Source organism: Chlorocebus sabaeus, chromosome 11 (genome assembly GCF_047675955.1).
Source record: "Chlorocebus sabaeus isolate Y175 chromosome 11, mChlSab1.0.hap1, whole genome shotgun sequence".
Classification (NCBI taxonomy): domain Eukaryota; kingdom Metazoa; phylum Chordata; class Mammalia; order Primates; family Cercopithecidae; genus Chlorocebus; species Chlorocebus sabaeus.
In genome coordinates this window covers 129,182,854-129,207,685 of record NC_132914.1, presented here as the reverse complement: position 1 = coordinate 129,207,685, position 24,832 = coordinate 129,182,854, and the positions used below count along the sequence as shown (strand labels likewise).

At 48.7% G+C, this 24,832-nt stretch overlaps 1 protein-coding gene across 10 annotated transcripts in view; it reads right to left on the bottom strand.

The window, feature by feature from the left end:
• Nucleotides 1–17,857, bottom strand: part of EP400 (E1A binding protein p400) — a 127,997-nt gene extending 110,140 nt beyond the window's left edge. For 3 of the 10 annotated variants that reach the window (XM_008005262.3, XM_073021252.1, XM_008005260.3), the window contains exons 1-2: nt 17,667–17,855; nt 6,284–7,653 (exon numbers count right to left, since the gene is read on the bottom strand). In XM_008005262.3, the coding sequence (XP_008003453.3) occupies nt 6,284–7,618 (1,335 nt within the window). In that variant the 5' untranslated portion in view covers nt 7,619–7,653; nt 17,667–17,855. Of the gene's footprint in view, nt 1–4,605; nt 4,717–6,283; nt 7,654–17,666 lie in introns of all 10 variants that reach the window. The other 7 variants (XM_008005252.3, XM_073021250.1, XM_008005256.3 and 4 more) reach the window with 5 other exon arrangements.
• Between the last annotated feature and the right edge of the window lie 6,975 nt (nt 17,858–24,832).

The following is a 24,832-nucleotide window of genomic DNA, read 5'->3' as shown; positions in this document are numbered from 1 at the left end:
GAGCACAGTTCTTAGATATGGCATCAAAAGCAAGTCCATAAAAGAGAAAAATGATAAATTGTACTTCCACAAAATTTAAAACGTTTGTTCTGAAAAAGATAGTGTTAAGAGAAGGAAAAAACAAGCCAAAGACAGGAAAAAATATTTGCAAATCATGTAGCTGACAAAAAACATGTCCATATTTATGTGAAGGACTTTCAAATGCAATAATAACTCAATGAAAAAATGGGTGAGACAAGAACAGATACTTCGTCAAAGACATACAAAAAGCAAATGAAAAAATGCCCAACTTTATTAGTCTTCAGAGACATCCAAATTAAAATAAACTAGACCCGGAATGACTAAAGAAGAAAACTGACAATAACAAGTACTAGGGAGGAAGCAAAACAAAAAGAACTATCCTACATTGCTACTGGGAACACAAAATGGTACAGGCACTTTGGGAAAGTCTGGAAGTTTCTTTTCATCTTTTCTTTTCTTTTTTTTTTTGAGACAGAGTCTCACTCTGTCGCCCAGGCTAGAGTGCAGTGGTGCCATCTTGGCTCATTGTAACCTCCACCTCCCAGGTGCAAGAGATTCTCCTGCCTCAGACTCCCAAGTAGCTGGGACTACAGTGGCACGCCACCACGCCTGGCTAATTTTTTTTTTTTTTTTTTAAGTAGAGATGGGGTTTCACTGCATTGGTTAGGCTGGTCTCAAACTCCTGGCCTCAACTGATCTGCCAGCCTCGGCCTCCCAAAGTGCTGGGATTACAGGCGTGAGCCACTATGCCCAATCTTATTTATTTATTTATTTATTTATTTATTTATTTATTTATTTATTTTGAGTCGGAGTCTCACTCTGTCAACCAGGCTGGTGTGCAGTGGCGTGATCTCAGCTCACTGCAACCTCCATTTCCTGGGTTCAAGCAATTCTCCTACCTCAGCCTCCCGAGTAGTTGAGATCACAGGTGCCTGCCACCACACCCAGCTAATTTTTGCATTTTTAGTAGAGATAGGGTTTCACTACGTTGGCCAGGCTGGTCTCGAACTCCTGACTTCAGGTGATCCACTCCCCTCAGCTTCCCAAAGTGCTGGAACTATAGGCGTGAGCCACTGCACCTAACCATCTTTTTATTTTTTTGAGACAGGGTCTCACTATGTGGCCCTGTGGCCCAGGATGGAGTACACTGGCATGTTCACCACTCACTGCAGCCTCGAACTCCAGGACTCAGCAATCGTTCCACCTCTCAGCCTCCGAAGTAGCTGGGACTACTACAGGTGTGTATCACCACACACAGCTTTTTATTATTTTTTTTTTGGGAGGAGTCTCACTCTTGTCACCCAGGCTGGAGTGCAATGGGGTGAACTCAACTCACTGTAACCTCTACCTCCCAGGTTCAAGTGATTCTCCTGCCTTAGCCTCCCGAGTAGCTAGGATTACAGGTGCCCACCACCACACCTGGCTAATTGTGGTATTTTTAGTAGAGATGGGGTTTCACCATGTTGGCCAGGCTGGTCTCAAATTCCTGACCTCAGGTGATCTGCCTGCCTTGGCCTCCGAAAGTGCTGGGATTACAGGTGTGAGTTACCACGCCCAGCCTAATTGTTAAATTTTTAGTAGACGGGGTGTTTGTTTGTTTGTTTGTTTGTTTGTTTTTGAGGTAGGGTCTCACTCTGTGGCCCAGGCTAGGGTGCAGTGGTACTATCTCAGCTCATTGCAACCTTCACCTCCTGGGTTCAAGCAATTCTCATGCCTCCAGAGAAGCTAGAATTACAGGCATGTGCCACCATGCCCGGCTGATTGTTGTATTTTTAGGAGAGACAGGGTTTCACCATGTTGGCCAAGCTGGTCTCTAACTCTTGACCTCAGGTAATCCGCCCACTTCGGCCTCATGCCTAGTCCAGGCTGGTCTTAAATTCCTGGCCTCAAGTGATCCTCCCACCTTGGCCTCCCAAAGTGCTGGGATTTCAGGCGTGAGCCACAGTGCCTGGTCCAGGTTGGTCTTAAATTTCTGGCCTCAAGCAATCCTCCCGCCTCAGCTTCCCAAAGTGCTGGGATTACAGGTGTGTGCCACTGCACCCGACCAGATGGTTTCTTAAGTTCAACATACCCATAAATCTGATTCCTAGTTTTGTTTTGTTTTTTTCAAATCATGCAGCCAGCAACCCAAACCAGAATAGTTTCAGAGAGACTCTGACTCCTAGGCATTTACCCAAATGAGATGAATGCCTATGCTGACAAGAAAAACTGTATGTGAACATTCACAGCAGCTTTATTCCCAACTTCCAAAAACTGGAAACAACCCAAATCCTCTTCAAAGAGTAAATGGATAAACAAACTGGGGGCACATTCACACAACGGAATAGCACTCAGCAATAAAAAGAACAAATTAATGGTAAATAAAACAAAGTAGATGAATCTGAAATGCATTATCTTAAGTGAAAGAAGCCAGACTGAAAAGCAACCCAGACTAGGATTCCACAGATACTCATTCTGGAAAAGGCAAAATCATTAGCAATGGAGAACAAAGGTCAAGGGAGGCGTGAAGGGTTGATGAGAGAACATTTTGGGAGGTGATGGAGCTAACTGTTCTGTTGCTTGACTGTGGCGGTGGTTACGCAACTCAAAGGATTCATCAAAATTCACAAGCACAGACTAAAAAACAGTGCATTTTACTGAATGTAAATGAAATAAGTTTAAACAAACATAAGCAAATAAATACTGACAGTGATATATTATAGCCTACTGATTCTAATAAATGTAGTTTACTGAATGTAAATGAAATAAGTTTAAACAAACATAAGCAAATAAATACTGACAGTGATATATTATAGCCTACTGATTCTAATAAATGTAGACAGAATGATGGAGTTAGAAAACCCAGCACGATTCTTTATAGCAATAACTGATTCAGGCAAGACTCATCAACAGATGCTAGAACTAGTGGGTAAAAGTTTAAGGAGATTCAGGATATTTACATAGTCTCAAAGTATCTTCCCCCAAATTACTCATCATTTACAAAAGGCAAAATAAATAAATTTCCACTGGACAGGGCTGGTAGAAACCAACTTAACGAAGTGGTCAGAGTTAACATTACTAGTTACAGGACAAAGTGACATCACAGCCGTCCGATAAGACATTGAACTGGACATACCATTACTTCTACAGCAATCTTCTCAAAAATGCATGACTCAAATAGGACACAAGAAAACATCAGACAATCCCACATCAAAGGACATTATACAAAACGGCTGGTCTATACTTTTCAAGGCCCAGGCCAAGGCCAAAGCCAAGGTCATGAAAGACTGAGAAACCAGCCCAGATTAAAGAGGCCAGAGAAGTATGACAACTTCATACTGGACCAGGGGGAAGAAACTATGACGGACATCCTTGAGACAAAAGATGAAATTTGAATATAAACTATGGATTAGAATATATTATTGTATTACTGTACAATTTCCTGATATTTATTACTGTACTGCCATTTGGTAAGGAAACAGTCTTATCTAACACATGCTGAATTATTTACAGACAAAAGAGTATGATATGTTTTATATAGGTGTGTATATATATGAGAATGAAAATAATGCAAATGGGGCAAAAACAACTGGTAAATTTGGTAAAGGGTATAAGGGTTTTTTAAAATAATTATTGCAACTATTATGTACATTTGAAATTATGTCAAAATTTAAAATAACAACAAAAATCCCAAGGATGAAACTGCTTTCACAATCCAGCACTAACTATTCCAAAACTAGTAGAAATTTTACAGTTTGTTTTTGTTTGTCTGTTTGTTTGTTTTGTGAGATGGAGTCCTGCTCTACTCCCAGGCTGGAGTGCAGTGGCACAATCTCCGCTCACTGCAAACTCCGCCTCCGGGTTCAAGCAATTCTCCTGTCTCAGCCTCCTGATTAGCTGGGATTATAGGCGTGCACCACCACATCAGGCTAATTTTTATAGTTTTAGTAGGGACAGCACTTCATCCTGTTGGCCAGGCTGGTCTCAAATTCCCGACTTCAGGTGATCCGCGCGCCTCAGTCTCCCAAAGTGCTGGGATTACAGGCGTGAGTGACCTGTGTTTTTAAACTAATTGGCATTACTAATTTAACAGAGTGAATTTGCAAAAAATTGAAAAAATCAGTTTGCATTCACTTAATATCCGTTTAGAAGCCTACGGTCCTGATGATTTCAGGAGTGTATTTCACTTCAGCATTTCCTCCAGCTATGGAAAATACCAATTTATCATCTACTTGAATCTTTTTTTTCTTGTTCTGTTTTGCACGGTTCTCAAATACAGATAAAGGACACAAGAAAGAACCAACATGTAAAACACAGCACACAAGGAATGCTGAGCACACACCCAACAGGACTAAGTATTAGATGACATGCAGGCTAAGCCACTACCGCATCACAAGTACACGAAAGAAACAATGCACTGAGATCTGTGCCATCATTCACTCATGCAGTGTAGTTTTATAACTGTATGCAGGAAGGTTTTCACTGTTTGAAAATAAGAAATGGGCTCTGGGAAAATGCTGAAGAGCAAGTAGTGCATCGAAGGCTAAAACACCTGGACGAGGGGAGCTTGGGGCGAGAGCACACCCGAGAACCATGGAAAAGTACCTGGAGCGGCTGCTGCTGGGAGGAAAAAGCAGCAGAAACCTTTGGCGGAAGCTGGGTTGCTATAGCAACAGGAGTCCCAGTCTGCCCATCCTTTCCTGTCACAACCTTTACCTGAGAGGAGATATTTTGAGAAAAAAAGGCAACATGATTTTTACAGCTGCTCAAAATTTTGTTAGAATTTTACTGCTGATAGCTCACTGACATTTGGGGTTTAAAAATGGAATGTTTTTGCATCAGATCCTGTAAAAGGATGCTGGACTGACAGATTTATGGCACGACAACCTAACTCAAACTGCGAACCTTGCAGAAACTCCAATTTAAGTCAAAGTGCAATATCTTTAGATTCTGCAACTTCAAATTTTAAAAATGCATATGGCAGACAGACTTCAAGTAACAAAGCCCTAAGAACTCCGCAGGAGATCTGCACAATAGCCACTCGGTTACATGTAGGGTCAGAATGGCAAAGGTCTTTTTCACCAGGAAGTTAGAAAAACGAATCTGTTTTCTTTCTAAGCACAGAGAAGGGGGATTGAGCTTACAGACAACATTGGTATACAAACGTAAGAGAAATGAATTTTACTGTTTCAGGACAATAGAGGTGACATCCTCAAAATAATCATATAAACCTGTTGAAAAATAAATAGAATCCATCCTGGAAAAGGCGTTAAAAGAAAACACAAAATGGCAAAGTCACACAAATACATCCATAGATGCCAGTAAGGACTGCTTGAGCAAAGAGACTAGCTTTTGTTCACCAAAAGCGGATTTCTTTGCAGAAGAGCTGACAAATATTTAAATTATTTTAACTGTATCATAAAACAAAATAAGCTCCACCAACATAGTATACACTACACAACACAAAGGCACAAAATACAGTGCGTCACGGTCCAATCTGCTCTCACTTTGGTTTTCAGGAAGTCTCAGACTCACCATGGTACTAAGAAATCTCAGTTAAGGGGTTTATTATGTGCCATTCCAAGCACCCAAAAAGTATACTCTCTAAAAAAGAGTCACTCTTAAATATCACTTAATAGGTATTTGTAAAAATGAGTTTTAAGTACGATCTCAAATCTTAAGACTACATCTAAAAATTGAGTAACTTCTCAAACTAGTTTTTTGCCATAATAACTATTTCAATGATGAAGGTCCCATATACATACATCTAGTGACTTATGACTGGTTATCATAAAAAGCTAGTGACTTAAATCGGTTTGAAAACCATGCTGATGGTGTCTTTAAGGAGCTCTATAGAAGTAAAATGCGAAACTTGGAAAACCAGACAAAGGGTGCTGGGCTTTCACACTTTCGGCTGGTGATAGCCGTCAGCGTCAGCCAACAAACCACACACTCAGATACAAGGGGGAAAAACTGGACACGCTTGCTGAGCTCTCTGAACCTGAGATGAACCCTTGGTGCTCAATGAAAACATTGGGTGTTGAATACGCACTCATCGCAGCGCAGCTCCGTCCCTTCCTCCTGACACACCTCTGGGCTCAACAGCTCTTCCTTCCCATGAAGGAGGCCAAACACATTCTTCACGTCTACTTATGGCTCAAATCCTTGTGAAACCAAAACCTTAAAATACCGCAGGCTCAATAAATTATTACTTAATTCATTGTTGCATAGACTCTGATCATCTAGAAGATTTGTACTAAGCAAACTAACTCCTATTTCTTACCTCGTCATTGATAACCTCAGACTTTTCTTCCTCCTCTTCCTCCTCCTCCTCCTCTTCTTCAATGTCCAAATCATTTTGCCTAAGATATGCTTGTAATGGGGCATAATGTTTCTTCTTGAAAGCTAAGAAATCCATCATGTTCCCTTGAAAGTGTTGCAAGAAAAACAGTTCAATCAAATACTCCTTGAAGACCTCCTTCAGAGCCTGCATCTCCTGGTAATGATAGTCCAGGCACTGCTTCCTCATCTGCGCCATCTCCGGAGAGGCTGGGGGAATCTCCTCTAACTTCTTGGGAGCCTTCTTCACTCCCACGTTCCCCACAGACGTGAGTGGGAGGCTGGAAAGGCCTGGGGGCACGGCAGTCCTGGAAGGGCTAGTGGGCGGAGGTGGGGACGTCATCCCAAACCCCGCTGCGCCCCCAGCCCCGGGGAGCAGCACGCCGGGCGTCCTCTCGAAGCCCAGGGGCCGGGACAGCGGCGGCCCCTGCAGCACCTGCTGCTGCTGGACCAGCTGGCCCTGGATGATGCTGCTGATCTGTGGTGGCAAGTTAGCCGTGGTGATGTGGCTTGGGCTGGCCAGGGGCTGCAGGCCAGCCCCACCCGCGGCTGCAGGGCTCTGGGGTCCCAAGTGGTGGATGGTGCCCCCTGACTGTGTGTGGGGCTGGGAGGGTCTCCGCTCTCGGACTGTGATGGGCGTACCCGGGTGCTGGAGCTGAACCTGGGCTCCCTGGGCGATCTGGGTGAGTCCTGGCCCATCCTGAAACACAAAGTGTCCGCCACTGGATGGGCTCAAGCTGATCTGCCTCACCAGCACGCTGGCATCCACGAAGCCCCCCGTGGGGCTGCTGCTGCAGAGGCCCAGCCCAGGGCCAGGAGCACCTGCACGCACATTCTGCAGGGCCTGCCCCGGCCCGGGGCCGGGCTGCGTGGGGCTCTGGGTCTGGACCTGCTGGGACAGTGGGGACGTGACCTGAATGTATGATGGAGACCCGTGCTCGAACCGCCGAGGCTGAGCACTGAACTGGAAGCCTGGAGAGGTGGGGCTGGGGAGCGGCAGCGGGGCCAGTGTGATCTGCTGGTTTCCCCCGACGACAGGGCCCACGCTCTGCAGGGTGATGTTCACATTCTGCCCGGCTGCAGGGCTCCTATTCATCAGCTGCTGTATTTGGTAACTGGGAGACTGGGGTGCCGATGGGCTCGCTGAGGGAGCGAAGGGAGCTGCGGGGGATGGGGGTGGGTTGGGGTGGGCCGACTGCTCCTCACCCTCGCTGCCAGGGCAGGCCCTGGGCCTCTGCAGCTGATGCTGGACGTTCTGGGGGCCAGTGCCATGGTGCATGATCACCTCCCTTCTATATCCAATGTGTCGTTCTCCTAAAAATTAAAATTAAAATCAAGTTACTTGAAGGCACACATAATTGTTTTATTATCATTTAACGGCACTGAAAAGACACTGTGAAAGTATGTTCCCACCGCATCTGATTCATACGACAGAGTTGACTCACAATCAATATGGCACAGCTGAAGAAATGTGTCCTCAGTTACTGCTGTACCTGGGGTGGCCCCCATGGGAGTGGGTGAGTAATCTAAACCACCTACTGAGGGAGGAACGTACCAATCATCGCTGACCTCAACAGCTAACCTGTGTGGGCGCTTGGAGAGACCAGGCCATCCCTCAAATCCTCACGGCCGCCCTGTGGGGTAGGCACTACTCACACCCCATTTGAAGGACTAGGAGACTGAACTATAGGAGTATCTGTGAGCTGTTCAAGGCCACACAGCCGGCAGGCAGAAGAGCAAGGTCTGAAGCCAACACTCACGCTGTGGACCACGAGGCCCCTTTCCAGCCTCTGCCCGCCTCTCCCTACAGAGAGACAGCTCCCTGCTCACTGCCGCCCAGTGCCCAGGACGCATTCTGTGACTCTTGTTGAATGAGGGTGTGCAGCACCACCTCGCCAGAAGCAAATACCCAGCCCTCCCCAGCCAGTAGTTCTTATCAACCTCCAGGACTACCTCAACTGCAAACTCTCCTCTTGTAAATCCAGTTCAAAGACACTGAGCCCTAGTTTTGTGTCAGGCCCGGTGCTACCACAGGAGAGTAGAGATAGACACGGGTAAGACGGTCCTTGCCCTGGGGAGGCTGCCAGCCTATGCCAGGAGCTAGGAGAAAATATGACATCAAGTCCTGGAGTGGAAGGTAGGGAACGGCCTCAGATCTCAACATTCTCCCTAAGAACACACGAAGAGAAAAAACTGAGAAGGTCTCAAGGGAGAGAGAAGGGAGATGGCCAGGACCTGGCTCTTACTCTGGGGTGAGTCGCCTTTCTGGTTTTGCAAACTCTCTGGGAGGCTGTACCACAACCTCAAAGGAGCTCTAACCCAAACGCTGCTGAGCACAAGTGGACGAGAAACAGTCGTGGAGGAGCAGATGGGGCCACTGAGGAAAGTCAGCTTTCAGGACAGGATGAAGCAGAGGATGGAGCAGACAAGGGTAATCCTGGGGTGAGACAGGGTCAGACCTGGCCTATAGACTTCAGTATCTACAGGGGAAAGGAGGACTAAAGGTAAGCAGTGGACCCCACCACTGCAGCCCCATCTGTTCCCCACTGTGGTCGCTCTTTCCCCGCTAAGAGAAGCAAGGGTGCAAATGCAATGGTGAGTGGCACCTGGCACCCAACTGAGTGCCAGCATTCCAAGAGGAGAGGTGGGACACTGTCCCACATCAAGGGGGTGGCTGCTGCTTGGATCTATTTAATAACTAATTTATGTCATAAACGAGCAAAAATCTCATTCAAGTTTTCAAGGGAAGCAGATGGACTCTTGGTGTCATAGTTTAGCACTGAGCCAGTGGGTGAGAAGCCACACCACCCCCCAACATTCCGGTTCACATTTAGGCCCACCACAGAAGCCAGCTTGACCTGGATGCCACCATTCAGACTTCTCCAGTCCTGCTGGACATACCCAGCTGCCCCCGTCTTCTTGGGGAGACTTCACCTTAACCCTGGGTGGACAGCTATCAGAGAGCTGCTTCTTACTTCCTCCAAGACAAACAAGACCCCCGTTCATCACAAGGACATCACTGCTTATCTCTATGAGAAAATGCACTGTGGATTTTTAAAAATCATGAATCTAAAGAGGATAAAAAATGGCAAGGTGTGGTGGCTCACACCTGTAATGCCAGCACCTGGGGAGGCTGAGGCAGGAGGACCACTTGAGGTCAGGTGTTCAAGACCAGCCTAGGCAACAAAGTGAGGCCCCATCTCTATAAGAAAAATACAAAAATTAGCCAGCCATGGTGGCAATGTAGCAGCCTTAGTCTTGGCTACTCAGGAGGCTGAAGGAGATCACTTGAGCCCAAGAAATTGATGCTGCAATGAAGAACAAGATTCCATCCCCCCAAAAAAAGAAGTTACAAAACGTATAAGGCTCTTCCAAGTTTCGGGTACCCAGCTGAAATATAGGTATATATGAAATCAAAAACTACAGAATTTATAAAGGCACAAGTATATTCCTTACAAACATTTTTTAAAGTGCACATTTAAACTAGCAGCAGAAAGGCATGCTTTGATCAGATGGTTAGTTTCTGAAGATGGGAGTCAGAAGACAGCACACAGGCTGTAACAACCATAGCTCAGGGGAAGAGCAGGGCCACAGAGACACCCAAGAGCATGCCCCTCCCACCACTCAGCAGAGAGCCCATCAGAGTGGGTGCAGGGACAGGAGCTCCAGGTGCGGGCAGTTAACAATGCTTATTACTTTCAAAACAAGCTTCTGTTCCTGATCTTATTAAACAAGCATTACGATAGGAGATCAGTGTGAAACAGGCACAAAAGCTAAATTAACATAGGTAGAGTATATTCGGGATTATTTCCTTACAATACATTCCCAGAGTGTCAAAGGAGATCAGTAAGAGAAAATGAGGGCTAGAAAGAAACTCTCACATACAGTAATTCAGAAAACCAGGGGAAAGGTAAGCGTTAGGAATTTTAAAGTTACATTAAAAAACTAATTAATGCATTGAGAAAATTCAACTTAAACTCTCATCACAAACCATACATCAAAATAAATTAAGTGGCCGGGCCTGATGGCTCGTGCCTGTAATCCCAGCACTTTCGGAGGCCAAGGCAGGCGGAACACTGGAGGTCAGGAGTTCGACACCAGCCTAACCAACATGGTGAAACCCCATTTCTACTAAAAATAAAAAAATTAGCTGGGCGTGGTAGTACACACCTGTAATCCCAGCTACTCAGGAGGCTGAGGCAGGAGAATCGCTTGAACCTGAGAGGTGGAGGTTGCAGTGAGCAGAGATTGAGCCATTGCACTCCAGCCTGGGCAACACAACCAAAACTCTGTCTCAAACAAGCAAATAAATAAATAAAGCATTTTTATAAGCTAACTTTCTAAGTTTTATATTAAATGTAAAAAAAAAAAAAGAAATGAAAAATCAAAATGTTTCTTCTGGTAGGTGATAGAAAAAAAAAAATGTTAAACTCGAACACAAAAGTGAATATTTACTAAATCTCTGAAGGAAATTCAATCCCCTAACCTTAAAAATCATAAAGTTGGCCGGGCGCAGTGGCTCAAGCCTGTAATCCCAGCACTTTGGGAGGCCGAGACGGGCAGATTACGAGGTCAGGAGATCGAGACCATCCTGGCTAACACGGTGAAACCCCGCCTCTACTAAAAAATACAAAAAACTGGCTGGACGCGGTGGCTCACGCCTGTAATCCCAGCACTTTGGGAGGCCGAGGCAGGCGGATCATGAGGTCAGGAGATCAAGACCATCCTGGCTAACACGGTGAAACCCCGTCTCTACTAAAAAATACAAAAACTTAGCCCGGCACGGTGGCGGGCGCCTGTGGTCCCAGCTACTCGGGAGGCTGAGGCAGGAGAATGGCGTGAACCCGGGAGGCGGAGCTTGCAGTGAGCTGAGATCGAGCCACTGCACTCCAGCCTGGGCCACAGAGCCAGACTTGGCCTCAAAAAAAAAAAAAAACAAACAAACAAAAAAAAAACTAGCCGGGTGCGGAGGCGGGCGCCTGTAGTCCCAGCTACTCAGGAGGCTGAGGCAGGAGAATGGCGTAAACCTGGGAGGCAGAGCTTGCAGTGAGCTGAGATCCGGCCACTGCACTCCAGCCTGGGCGACAGAGCGAGACTCCGTCCCAAAAAAAAAAAACCAAAAATCATAAAGTTGTAACTGAAAAAATAGAAAGATTTGAAGATAATTTTTAAATGTTTAAAACTCAAAAACTAAATCATCAAAATCCAAAACTAAATATCTTGGAAAGAATATTTGAAGTAGATATGACAAAAAGCTATTACCAATACCGTAAAAAGCACTCATACAAATCAGTAAGAAAAACATTAAAATCCCAGTAGAAAAATGAATTAAAGACAAAAAGAGGCTGAGCATGGTGGCTCACGCCTGTAATCCCAGCACTTTGGGAGGCTGAGGCGGGTGGATCACCTGAGGTCAGGAGTTCAAAACCAGCCTGACCAATATGGTGAAACCCTGTCTCTACTAAATACAAAAAATTAGCCGGGTTTGGTGGCACATGCCTGTAATCCCAGCTACTTGGGAGGCTGAGGCAGGAGAATCGCTTGAACCTGGGAGGTGGAGGTTGCAGTGAGCCAAAATCTCGCCACTGCACTCCAGCCTGGGCAACAGAGCGTGACTCCTACTCAAAAAAAAAAAAAAAAGTTCACAAAAGGAGAAAAGCATGTACTTAATCAGCTTAGAGGAAAATGACCAACCTTGCTACTAAAAAGACGAATACAGACTAAAATAAATACTTCCCCAGACCCACTTAGCCAAGACATTAAATCAGACAACTGGCACTCCACTAATCCTGCTAAAAGGAATTACAGAAGCAATTTGGGAAGGTGTAGAAAAGATTTCAAATAGGTTCAGAACCAAAACAACGCCCTGTAGGAGTAGACTGCATACGGCAGTAGGAAAGTGGAAAGAACCCATCTGACCCCAAAACTTTTGGCCTAGTAACCCTACTTCTAGAAATCTATCTAAAGGAAATTAACCTACCAATCTAAAAAATTGTACATAAATAATACTCACTGCAGAATAACAAAAAAATTAAAAAACATAATCAGAAATTTCCAGTGTTGAAGTTCTAGATGAAAAATATGTAATAAAACCAAAATTTCCAAATATATTAAGTGAAAAAAGCAGGTTACCAATTGCATAACACAATCACTACTAAGTTAAACATACAGAAAAAGATCCACTGAAACATATCAGAATATTAAAACTGACCTTCCCCTGATGCAGACACATCAAACCGTGATAGAGCCATACAACAGACACAATCCAGCAACACCAAGGAACAAACCACTGACACACCCACAACACAGTTGAGTCTCACAGGTGCAAGATGCCAAATAACGAGGCCGAGGGCGGTGTAGGTCACTGGCATGACATTCTGGACAAGGAAAATGGTGGGGACAGACACTAGAACAGAACCTGACGGGCTGAAGGCGGAGACAGAGCTGACTAGAGAGGGGCATGAGGAAATGGGGAAGTAAAGAACTGTAGCTACAGCCTGATTTGTGATGCTGGTTACAAGACGGAATGTATCTCTCAAAAGTACACAGATGGGCCGGGTGCAGTGACTCATGCCTGTAATCCCAGCACTTTGGGAGGCCGAGGCAGGCGGATCACCTGAAGTCAGGAGTTCGAGAACAGCCTGGCCAACATGGTAAAACCCCCCGTCTCTACTAAAAATACAAAATTTGGTTGGACATGGTGGCACGTGCCTGTAATCCCAGCTACTCAGGAGGCTGAGGCAGGAGAATTCCTTGATCCTGGGAGGTGAAGGTTGCAATGAGCCAAGATCACACCACTACACTCCAGCCTGGGCAACACAGCAAGATTCTGTCTCAAAAAAACAAAAAGTACACAGATGGCAACATTAAATGGACTAAGAAAAAAAAATTCAACCGTACACTAAAAAGCATAAACTTGGATGAGCGCGCTGGCTCATGCCTGTAATCCCAACACTTTGGGAGGCCGAGGCAGGTGGATCACTTGAGGTCAGGAGTTCAAGACCAGCCTGATCAACATGGAGAAACCCCATCCCTAACCAATAATACAAAATTAGCCAGGCACGGTGGCGCACACCTGTAATTCCAGCTACTTGGGAGGCTGAGGCAGGAGAATTGCTCAAACCCGGAAGGCAGAGGTTGCAGTAAGCCAAGATCGCACCATTGCACTCTAGCTTGGGCAACGAGCGAAACTCCGTCTCAAAAAAACAAAGCATAGGCCAGGCGCGGTGGCTCAAGCCTGTAATCCCAGCACTTTGGGAGGCCGAGACGGGCGGATCACGAGGTCAGAAGATCGAGACCATCCTGGCTAACACAGTGAAACCCCGTCTCTAATAAAACTACAAAAAAAAAATAGCCGGGCGAGGTGGCGGGCGCCTGTAGTCCCAGCTACTCGGGAGGCTGAGGCAGGAGAATGGCATGAACCCGGGAGGCGGAGCTTGCAGTGAGCTGAGATCCGGCCACTGCACTCCAGCCTGGGCGACAGAGCAAGACTCCGTCTCAAAAAAAAAAAAAAAAACAAAAAAAAAAAACAAAGCATAAACTTTCACCATATGTAAATTATACTTCAGTTTTGTTAAATGGCTCCCGACCTCAGTGATGTTATAAACAAGTTAGAGAAACAAAGACAAGCAACTATAATGCAGAGAAACTGTTCATCTAAAATAACACTTCTCAAAAACGTAGTACAGGCCGGGCGCGGTGGCTCACGCCTGTAATCCCAGCACTTTGGGAGGCCGAGGCGGGCGGATCACAAGGTCAGGAGATCGAGACCATGGTGAAACCCCGTCTCTACAAAAAATAGAAAAAAATTAGCCGGGCGCGGTGGCGGGCGCCTGTAGTCCCAGCTACTCGGGAGGCTGAGGCAGGAGAATGGCGGGAACCCGGGAGGCGGAGCTTGCAGTGAGCCGAGATCGCGCCACTGCACTCCAGCCTGGGCGACAGAGCGAGACTCCGTCTCAAAAAAAAAAAAAAAAAAAAAAAAAAACTTTTGCATTCATCTACTTATTCAACAAATTGTTACTGCACATTTAATGTCAGATACTGTTTGACACACTGGGGATCTAAGAGTGAGCAAAGCAAAGTGGCACGTGCCAGGTACTAAGTGCAATGGAAGAGACTTATGCAGAATAAGGGGAGGGAGCTACTTCGGGGAGGCGGGCCAGTTGCCATGATGCAGGGCAAGGAGGGAAGGCCTCTCTGAATAACAGAATTTTGAAAGAACACACTAGATGAGAGTGAGACCCATGCCCATGTAGGTCCCAATGTGCTAGACAGAAGCAACACGTGCCCAAGCGCTGAGCCAGGTGCAGTTGGTGGCTCAAGGAGAGTGGCTGGGGTCATGAGGTGATCAGTTGGGTGCTGGACCACAAGGCCACAGGCCACAGAGACAGCAGAGGCTTGGTCACTAATGGCCTCCAGAAACTGCCTTCAGAACTCTGGCTTTTGGTCTGAAGATGAGAAACCATGAAGGGAGCAGAGAAGCACACGATGTGATTTCTGTTTTAAACACATCACTCAGCTGCCATGCTGAGAGTAAACTGCAGAAGTCATGTCTGAGACCACTCTAGAAAGCACTGACAGGTCAGACTTAGGATGCCGAAGAAATGCATAGTTCACTACAAGGTGCTATAACCACAGCAACAGAGAGAGTGAAGCTGCCCCTGACTGAGAGAGAACAGAGCGTGTAAGAAACAGGTTCCCAGCCAGGCACAGTGGCTCATGCCTATAATCCCAGCACTCTGGGAGGCCAAGGCGAGCGAATCACGAGGTCAGGAGATCGAGACCATCCTGGCTAACACGGTGAAACCTCATCTCTACTAAAAATACAAAAAATTAGCCGGGCGAGGTGGCGGGTGCCTGTAGTCCCAGCTACTCAGGAGGCTGAGGCAGGAGAATGGCGTGAACCCGGAAGGTGGAGCTTGCAGTGAGCCGAGATCACGCCACTGCACTCCAGCCTGGGCAACAGAGCGAGACTCTGCCTCAAAAAAAAAAAAAAAAAAATACACACACATAAAACAAACACACACACACAAAAATGAAACAGGTTTCTCACATGTAAAAGTAGCAGTGTGGCGTAGAAAGATCTAGCCAGATGCAATGCGGGACACGCCAGTAAGTTACGTTCAGTCGACACAAGATTATAATATCCGGGACTTACAGACCAGAGAAAGGGTCTGAGGATTGCCCTGAGGCAGTGTAGCATTCACAGGTAACAGAGATGAGAAGGGATCAGCAAGGAGACTGGGGGTAGCAGCCAGTAAGGTAAGTGGAGAACCATTCAAGAGGGGTGTCTCCATGCCTGAGGGAGATAATGTTTCAAGGAAGCCACAAGCTGCTGCTGTAAGAGCTGCTAAAAGGGAACCTGGCAATGTGGAGGCACCAGAAATCCCCAAAGGAGCTGTTTCAGTAGAGAGATAGAGACCAAAAGCTTAACTGAAGTTGGTTTAAGAGACCAGTAGAGGCTGGGTGCAGTGGCTCACGCCTGTAATCTCAGCACTTTGGGAGGTCGAGGCAGGCGGATCAAGAGGTCAGTAGTTTGAGACCAGTCTGGCCAACACGGTGAAACCTCGTCTCTACTAAAAATACAAATATTACCCGGGCGTGGTGGCGGGCGCCTGTAGTCCCAGCTACTCAGGTGGCTGAGGCAGGAGAATTGCTTGAACCCGGGAGGCAGGGGTTGCAGTGAGCCGAGATCCTGCCACTGCACTCCAGCCTGGGAGACAGAGTGAGACTCTGTCTAAAAATAATAATAAGAATTACAAAAAATCATTTTACTGCACATATTCTGCTAAAAAAAGAAAGACAGAACACAAATAAGTAAAAAAGACTACAACTCATCCATGAACCCATAAAGAAGCCCTATGAACACTTCCACGGTCCCGGCGCCACGGCTCACGCTACAGTCCCAGCACTGGGAGGGCAAGGCGCTAGGGCTGTTTGAGCTCAGGAGCTCGAGACCAGCCTGGGCAACACAGTAAGACCCTAATTCAAATAATAAAAAATTGGCCGGGCGTGGTGCCTCACGCCTGTAATCCTAACACTTTGGGAGGGCGAGGAGGGCAGACTGCCCGAACTCAGGAGTTCGAGACCAGCCTGGGCAACACAGTGAAACCCCGTCTCTACTAAAACCCAAAAAAATTGGCCGGGCACGGTGGCTCATGCCTGTAGTCCCAGCACTTAGGGAGGCCAACGGGGCCGGATCACGAGGTCAGGAGTTCCAGACCAGCCTGACCAACGCAACACGATGAAATCCCATCTCTCCTAAAAATACAAAAAAAAAAAAAAAAAAAAAAAAATAGCCGGGCGCGGTGGCGGGCGCCTGCAGTCCCAGCTACATGGGAGGCTGAGGCAGGAGAATCACTTGGATCCAGGAGGCGGAGGTTGCAGTGAGCCGCGATCGCGCCACTGCACTCCAGCCCGGGCGACAGAGACAGGCCCCGTCTCAAAAAAATTAAAATAAAATAATAAAACAAATCAAAATAAAAAGTTAGCCGGGCATGGTGGCCCAAGCCTGCGGTCCCAACCCCTCGGGAGGTCGAAGCTCTAGTGAGCCGTGATCGCGCCACCGCACGCCGACCTGTGCAACAGAGCGAGACACCGTCTCAAAAAGTAACACTAACAAAGCACCGGGAGGCGTTACTTTTCCGTCACTGACACGGCGACAGCCGAGCGGAGGCCCGTGGGCCGCAGGTGTGTGAGCCGAGGCGCTCCCGGCGGAGACGGCCGCGATTCCTAAGGCTCGGCGGTGGAGGACCAGGCGGGTCTACGCCGACAAGCAGCGGATTCGGACCGCGCTGTCACCCCCGTGGCGGCGCGTTCCGGGACACCCGTGGCGCGGGGTCCTTCAGTGCTGGGTGAATTCGCCCCGTCGCGCCTCAGGGAAGTGGTTCTGGACGTCCCATCCTCGCACCTCAGCGTCGCGTTCGTGACCGCGAGGGAAGCCCACGCGCGCGCCAGAATCAACAGCCACCCACGCAGCCCCGAGAACCAGGAGGTGCCGGCCGAGTCCCCCGATTCCCGCAAGGCCGCCAGGCCGAGCTGCCATCGACCACGCCCCCAGCCCAGGAGCCCGGGGGACCCAGCGAAACGGGCGCGCATCGTGCGACCTGCCGGCGACGGGCGCTACGACACGAAAGACCCGGGCCCGTGAGCCCTCAGCGCGGTCGCCCGCCCGGGGTCGCACACGGCAGCCACCACGGCCTGGTCCCCACGCGAAGCCCGAGGCCGGCCGGCGAGCGGGCCCTGTACGCCGGCGGCTGCGGCTACGCGACCCCAGGGCCCTGGCCGCTGCCGTCCGGAGAGCCTCCCGCGCCTCCGCCCTTACTTACCCTGGGCCTCCGGGCTGGGCTCCGGCCGCGTCAGGAGAGCGGGAGGATGGAAGCGGCGCCGCAGCCGCTCATCGCATCCGGGGCCCCGGCGGAGGAAGCGGCGGCAAGGCTGCTACGGCGAGCCGGAAGGGACGCGCGTCGGCGCTCCCGTAGAGCTGCGCTTTCGCGGCGCGGCTCTGACCGCGCGAGGGCGCTGGAGGACGAGGGCGCCGGAGGACGAGGGCGCCAGAGGACTAAGGCGCCGCGACACTCTGCGCGGTGGGCGGGGGCGAGGCCGAACGCGAGGCCGAGACTGAGGAAGGCGGGGGCGGGGCCGAGACTGAGGAAGGCGGGGGCGGGGCCGAGACTGACGGAGGCGGGGCGGGGCCGAGACTGAAGAAAGCGGGGGCGGGGCCGAGACTGACGGAGGCGCAGCAACCTGGCTTTTCCACGCGCAGTTCGGGAAGTGCGCCCACGGGGAACAGAAGTGGGCCGCCAGTTCTCATACTCTGCAGATTCACCAAACAGACCAGGCTGACATGCAAGACCCAAACCCTGTGTGGCCCAGGCTGGCCTCGAACTCCGGGGCTCCAGTGATCCTCCTGCCTCAGTCTCCCGACTAGGTGGGACCACAGACTCGCGCCACCACGCCCGGTTAATTTTTTGTATTTTTAGTAGAGAAGGGGGTTTCACCAAGTTGGCCAGGCTGGTCTCGAACCCCCCCGACCTCAAGTGATCCGCCCACCTTGGGCGGGATTACAGGTGGGAGCTTCCACGCCCGGCCAAAAACGATAAAACTCTATTAAAAGACACAGACGTGGCTCACGTCTATAATCCCAGCACTTTGGGAAGCCGAGGCGGGAGGATCATTTGAGGTCAGGAGTTCCAGACGAGTCTGGCCAACATGGTGAAACCCTGTCTCTACTAAAAATACAGAAAATTAGCTGCGCGTGGTGGTGCGCGCCTATAATCCCAGCTACCCGGGAGGCTGAGGCAGGAGAATCGCTTGAACTCGGGAGGCGGAGGTTGCAGTGAGCCGAGGTCATGCCACTGCACTCCAGCCTGGGCAACGGAATGAGACTCTGTCTCCAGATAAATACAGACATAGGCGTGAATCTTCGGGGTTCTGGTTTAGGAAGTGGTTTCTTAGATATGACACTGAAAACACAGCTAACAAAAGAAACATAGATACACTGGACATCACAATTTAAAACGTTTGTGCTGCAAATGACACCATTTTAAAAAGATAATCCACAGAACAGGAGAAATTACTGTAAATTCATATGTCTGACATGGAACTCGTATCCAAAGTAAATAATTTACAACAGAACAATTAAAAGACAGGGCAGGCACAGTGGTTCCTGCCTGTAATCCTAGCACTTTGGGAGGCTGAGGCAGGTGTATCCCTTGAGCCCAGGAATTCAAGACTAGCCTGGGCAACATAGAGAGACCCCATCTCTACAAAAAATTTAAAAATTAGCCAGTCATGGTGGCATACACCTGTAGTCCCAGCTACTCAGGAGACTGAGGGAGAATCACTTGAGCCCAGGGAGGCTGAGGGTGTAGGAAGCTGTGATCATGCCACTACAATCCAGCCTGGGTGACAGAGTGAGATTCAGTCACACATACACACACACAAAAAAATTTAAAAATGGACAAAGGAATATGTATGCTTCAAAAGATGTACAAACGACCAAGTACAGAAAAAGATGTCCAGTGTCATTGGACATTAAGGAAACACAAAACTACAACCAAATACCACTTTATCCACTATGATGGCTAGAATCAAAAAGTCAGGTTAACAGGCCAAGCGTGGTGGCTCACGCCTGTAATCCCAATGCTTTCATAAACTAAAGAGGTGGATTATTGGAGCCCAAGAGTTCAGGACCAGCCCAGGCAATGTAGCAAGACCCCATCTCAACAAAAATTCAAAAATCAGCCAGGCATGCGCTGCGCACCTGCAATCCCAGCTACTTGAGAGGCTGAGGCAGGGGGATCGCTTGAGCCCAGAAGTTGCAGGCTGCAGTGAGCTGTGATCACACCACTGCACTCCAGCCTGGGCAACAGAGCAAGAACCTGTCTCAAGGGGAAAAAAATAGATAATGGCAGTGTAGGGGAGAATGTAGAGAAATCGGAACTCTCATACACTGCTAGTGGCAATTTAAAATGATGTAGCCACTTTGGAAAATAGGCAGCAGTTCCTCAAAAAGTTAAACGTAGATGGTGTTTCAGAAATAAAGTATTTTTTTAAAAAATGGTTCAATATAGAGTTAACACACGGTCCAGCTATCTCACTCCTAAGGTTATACCCAAGAGAAAAGCCATGTCCACAGAAAAATATGTACACAAATGTTCTCAGCAGCATTATTCATAATAGCCTAAACGTGAAAATAATCCAAATGCCTATCAACTGATGAGTGGACAAACAAAATGTATGCACATAATGGAATATTATGCAGCCCGAAAAAAACGGTTGGGGATGAGGCACTGACCCAGGATGAAACTTGCATGAACCTTGAAAACATCCTCCTGAAATGAAGAAGCCAGACAGACACAGAAGGCCACAGATTGTTTAACTCCATTGATATAAAATCTACAGAATTCATGAATCAGAGATGGAATGTAGATTTGGCCAGGCATGGCGGCTCATGCCTCTAATCCCAGCACTTTGGGAGGCCAAAGCAGGCAGGCCACCTGAAGTCAGGAGTCTGAAACTAGCGCAGCCAACATGGTAAAACCCCGTCCCTACTAAAAATATAAAAATTAGCTGGGCGTGGTGGCTCGTACCTGTAGTCCCAGCTACTCGGGAGGCTGAGGCACGTGAATTGCTTGAACCCAGAAGGCGGAGGTTGCAGTGAGCCAAGATCATACCACTGCACTCCAACCTGTGTGACAGTGCAAGACAAGACTCCTTCTCAAAAAAAAAAAAAAAAAGAAAAAAAATGACAACTTCGTCCAGGCTGGTGGCTCACGCCTGTAATCCCAGCACTTTGGGAGGCCAAGGCAGGTGGATCACTGGAGGTCAGGAGTTTAAGACCAGCCTGGCCAACATGGTGAAATTCCGTCTCTACTAAAAATAGAAAAATTAGCCATGCGTGGTGGCAGGTGCCTATAATCCCAGCTACTCAGGAGGCTGAGACGGAAGAATCGCTTGAGCCCGGCAGGCAGAGGTTGCAGTGAGGCAAGATCGAGCCACTGCACTCCAGCCAGGGCAATAGAGCAAGACTCTGTCTCAAAAAAAAAAAAAAAGTAAGTAAATTAGTGGTTATCAGGGACTGTGGGGAGAGGACAGGCAGTGACTGCAAATGAATGTGGGGTTTCCTTTTCGGGTTGATAAAAATGCTGTGAAATGAGACAGGGTTGATGGTTACACAACTTTATAAATTTACTAAAAGTCACTGAATTATATACTTTAAAGGGGTGAATGTTATGGTATGTATGTGAATTATGTCTGAATTTATTTTTTTAAAAAGAAATGTGGGCTGTGAGGTAAAGTGATGAATGCTTAACTTTAAAGACACTAAAAATGTTTGGCTCTGCACAGTGCCTCATACCTGTAATCCCAGCACTTTGAGAGGCTGAAACAAGAGGATCGCTTGAACACAGGAGTTCAAGGTCAGCCTGGGCAACATAGTGAGACGTCACCTCTACAAAAAATAAAAAATAAATAAACTGAAAATTTTAAGGAGAAACCAGAGGGAAGGTTGGAAGGGGATAAAATTAGGTGGATAACAGGGGAGTGATCTTGCGTGTTGAAGTGCTGTGAAGCAGTAGACATGCTGATACACGAGAAAAGACAGATTCAAAGTGCAAGGTCTGAGAAGGCAGGAGAAAGACGACGGAGAAACCATCGAGGGCTCGGGCACTGGAGAGGGAGACCTCTTCCGCTGCGAGGCAGGAAGTGCAAGCCTGGGTTGGGATTCAAGAGGATGCGGAGTGGGGTTTCCTGGCCTCCATTCTCTCATGGAGTGGGAGTGACCCATCTGCTGAGGGCATGGGACAGTGGTCGCCGGGGTGAGGAGACCGAAGGCGACCAGATATGCCAGTGAGAAGTGCCATGGGACTGTCTGCCAGTAGAAACTCCGGCTGACTGTTGAACTGGCAGTGACGGTGGACACGGAGCACAGCACCAACCACGTTCTCCCTTATTGTCACAAACGAGCATCAGAAGGCTGACAGTTGGTTGGGCGCAGTGGCTCATGCCTGTAATACCAATACTTTGGAAGGCAGAGGTGGGCAAATCATTTGAGGTCAGGAGTTCGAGACCAGCCTGGCCAACATGGTGAAACCCCATCTCTACTAGAAATACAAAAATTGGCCAGGCACAGTGGTTCACGCCTGTAGTCCCAGCACTTTGGGAGGCCGAGGTGGGCGGATCACGAGGTCAGGAGATCAAGACCATCCAGGCTAACACAGTGAAACCCTGTCTCTAATAAAAATACAAAAAATTGGCCGGGCGTGGTGGTGGGCGCCTGTAGTCGCAGCTACTCGAGAGGCTGAGGCAGGAGAATGGCGTGAACCCGGGAGGCAGAGCTTGCAGTGAGCCGAGATCGCGCCACTGCACTCCAGCCTGGGTGACAGAGCAAGACTCCATCTCAAAAAAAAAAAAAAAAAAAATACAAAAATTAGCAGGTCATGATGGTGCCTGTAGTCCCAGTGATTCAGGAGGCTGAGCCACAAGAATCACTTGAGCCCAGGAGCTGGAGGTTGTGTTGAGCCGAGATCGCAACACTGCACTCCAGCCTGGGTGACAGAGCACCATTACAAAAAAAAAAAAGAGGAAGGCCAGCAGTTGAGTAAAACCACGGGTAGGGGCTTTCATGCCAAGGTACCGTCTCAAGGAGGCACAGAATCCTGGAAGTGGTAAACTATGGAATCCAGGCAGAGGCAGTCAGGATGAAGCAGCCGAAGGAGAAAAGAGGGGTTGGTAATGTGAGGTGTTGACTCAGTCATCAGTGCAGGATTCAGGACACAAGTAACACGTGGTGCTGCCCAGTGGCAACACGGAGCACCACAACACAACGGTTTCCATCCTCGCTCACTTACACTGAGAAAACCATACTGCACCTCCCCACCTTAGGACTTCCTGCCTCACCCCCAGGCATGAAATACTGACTGCGGGTAAGTGAAATGATGGGTTCCGCAAATTTTTCAGACTGGCTGTTTCAATGAGAAGCTATTAATTTTGGTGAAAATAAATGTATCACTTTTTTTCTTTTACTTTTTGCATCTTAAGAAATCTTTGGGCCAGGTACAGTGGTTCACACCGACGATCCCAGCACATTGAAAAGTTGAGGCAGGAGGATCACTTGAGGCCAGGAGTTTCAGACCACCTGTGCAACATAGCAAGACCCTGTCTCTTAAACAAAAAAAAAATTTTTTTTTTTTGAGACAGAGTCTCGCTCTGTCACTCACACTGGAGTGCAGTGGCGCAAACTCGGCTCACTGCAACATCCACCTCCTGGGTTCAAGTGATTCTCCTGCTTCGGCCTCCCAAGTAGCTGGGTCTGCCATTAAGCCCAGCTAATTTTTTGTATTTTTAATAGAGATGGGGTTTCACTGTGTTAGCCAGGATGGTCTCAATTTCCTGACCTCGTGATCCGCCCACCTCGGCCTCCCAAAGTGCTGGGATTACAGGCGTTGAGCCACTGCGTCCGGCCAATTTTTTTTTTTAAATTAGCCTGGCATGGTGGTGTGCCTGTAGTCCCAGGTGCTTGGGATGCTGGAGGATCGCTGGAACCCAGGAGGTGGAGGCTGTACTGAGCTACGATCGCACCACTGCACTCCAGCCTGAGCGACAGAACAAGACCTTGTCTCAAAATAGAAAAAAAGGAAAAGAGAAAGAAACCTTCTGGCTACCACAGAGCAGTGAAAATATTATCCCGTGTTTGTTCAAGATGCATTATCATCCTTGCAAAGGCTCAGGCATGCTTATATATACACGGAACTCTCCAGAAGAAGCCACAGGGCACTGGTGAGAGCAGTGGCCTCCGGACAGGGATACTGGGAATTAGAGGATGAAAGGCAACTTCCCTTTTTTATACTTTTTTTATTTCCTTCCATGTATACATATTACTTTAAAATGTCACTTATCCCCGTATCATCAAAGGTGATTTAAATGGGTCACCCAGGCCAGGCGTGGTGGCTCATGCCTGTAATCCCGGCACTTTGGGAGGCCAAGGCGGGTGGATCACCTGAGCTTAGGAGTCCGAGACCAGCCTGGCCAACATGGTGAAACCCTGTGTCTACCAAAAATACAAAAATCAGCCGGGCGTGGTGGCGGGTGCCTGTAATCCCAGCTACTCTGGAGGCCGAGGCAGGAGAATCGCTTGAGCCTGGGAGGCGGAGGTTGCAGTGAGCTGAGATCACGCCACTGCACTCCAGCCTGGACAACAGAGCGAGACTCCCTCTCAAAAAAAATAAAAATAAAAAATAAAGTCCTGTCTATCCCAGGTAAAATTAACACGCTTAGAACCAAGCTCCTGCTAGCTCTCCAAACCCATTCCTTTCCCTATCTCCCATTCCAGTTAACGGCCCAGCTCATCCGTCCCTCAAACCCTAAGCCCAGTGGGCCTCACCCCTGCACTCCCTGGCTCCCCAAGCAGTGAGCCCCACTGCTCCTCTGGCCAAAATCCCTAAAACCAGCTCCGCTCCCCTGGACACCCCACGCCCTCGGAGCACACTGCCCACCTGTCCTGCCCCACTTCTCACCCACGGTGTCCAGCGCGTCATGGGCACATGCGCGTGCATCACTCTCGCGCTGCTGGGGCGACAGGCGCCTGCTGAGCCACAGGCGTTGTTGGGACGTCAGGCGCATGTCCATTAGTTGCATGTGCTGGCTCGCTGCTCACGTGCACCCGGGGGCTGCAGGCTGGGAGGCCGCCCGTCTGCACAGCACTTCCCGCGCTGAGCCCCTCCACAGGCTCCTGGCAGCCCAGCGCCGAGGATCCCCTGCTCCTAGCTAATGCAATGTGTTTTGTTCTGCGCTGAGCGCCACGTCAAAAGCAGTCATCCCCAGCCTCCCTTGCAGCTATGAACGGCCCCTGGACACACCTGTGACCAATGACGTGAAGAAGCCGCTGGTGGGGTCTTCCAGAAAGCTCTACTAGGGGCCTGTTCTGCAACACGCCCCTTCCTTCTGTCCTCTGCCCCAGCCCTCACCCGCCTGGCACCGGGGCACTGCTGAG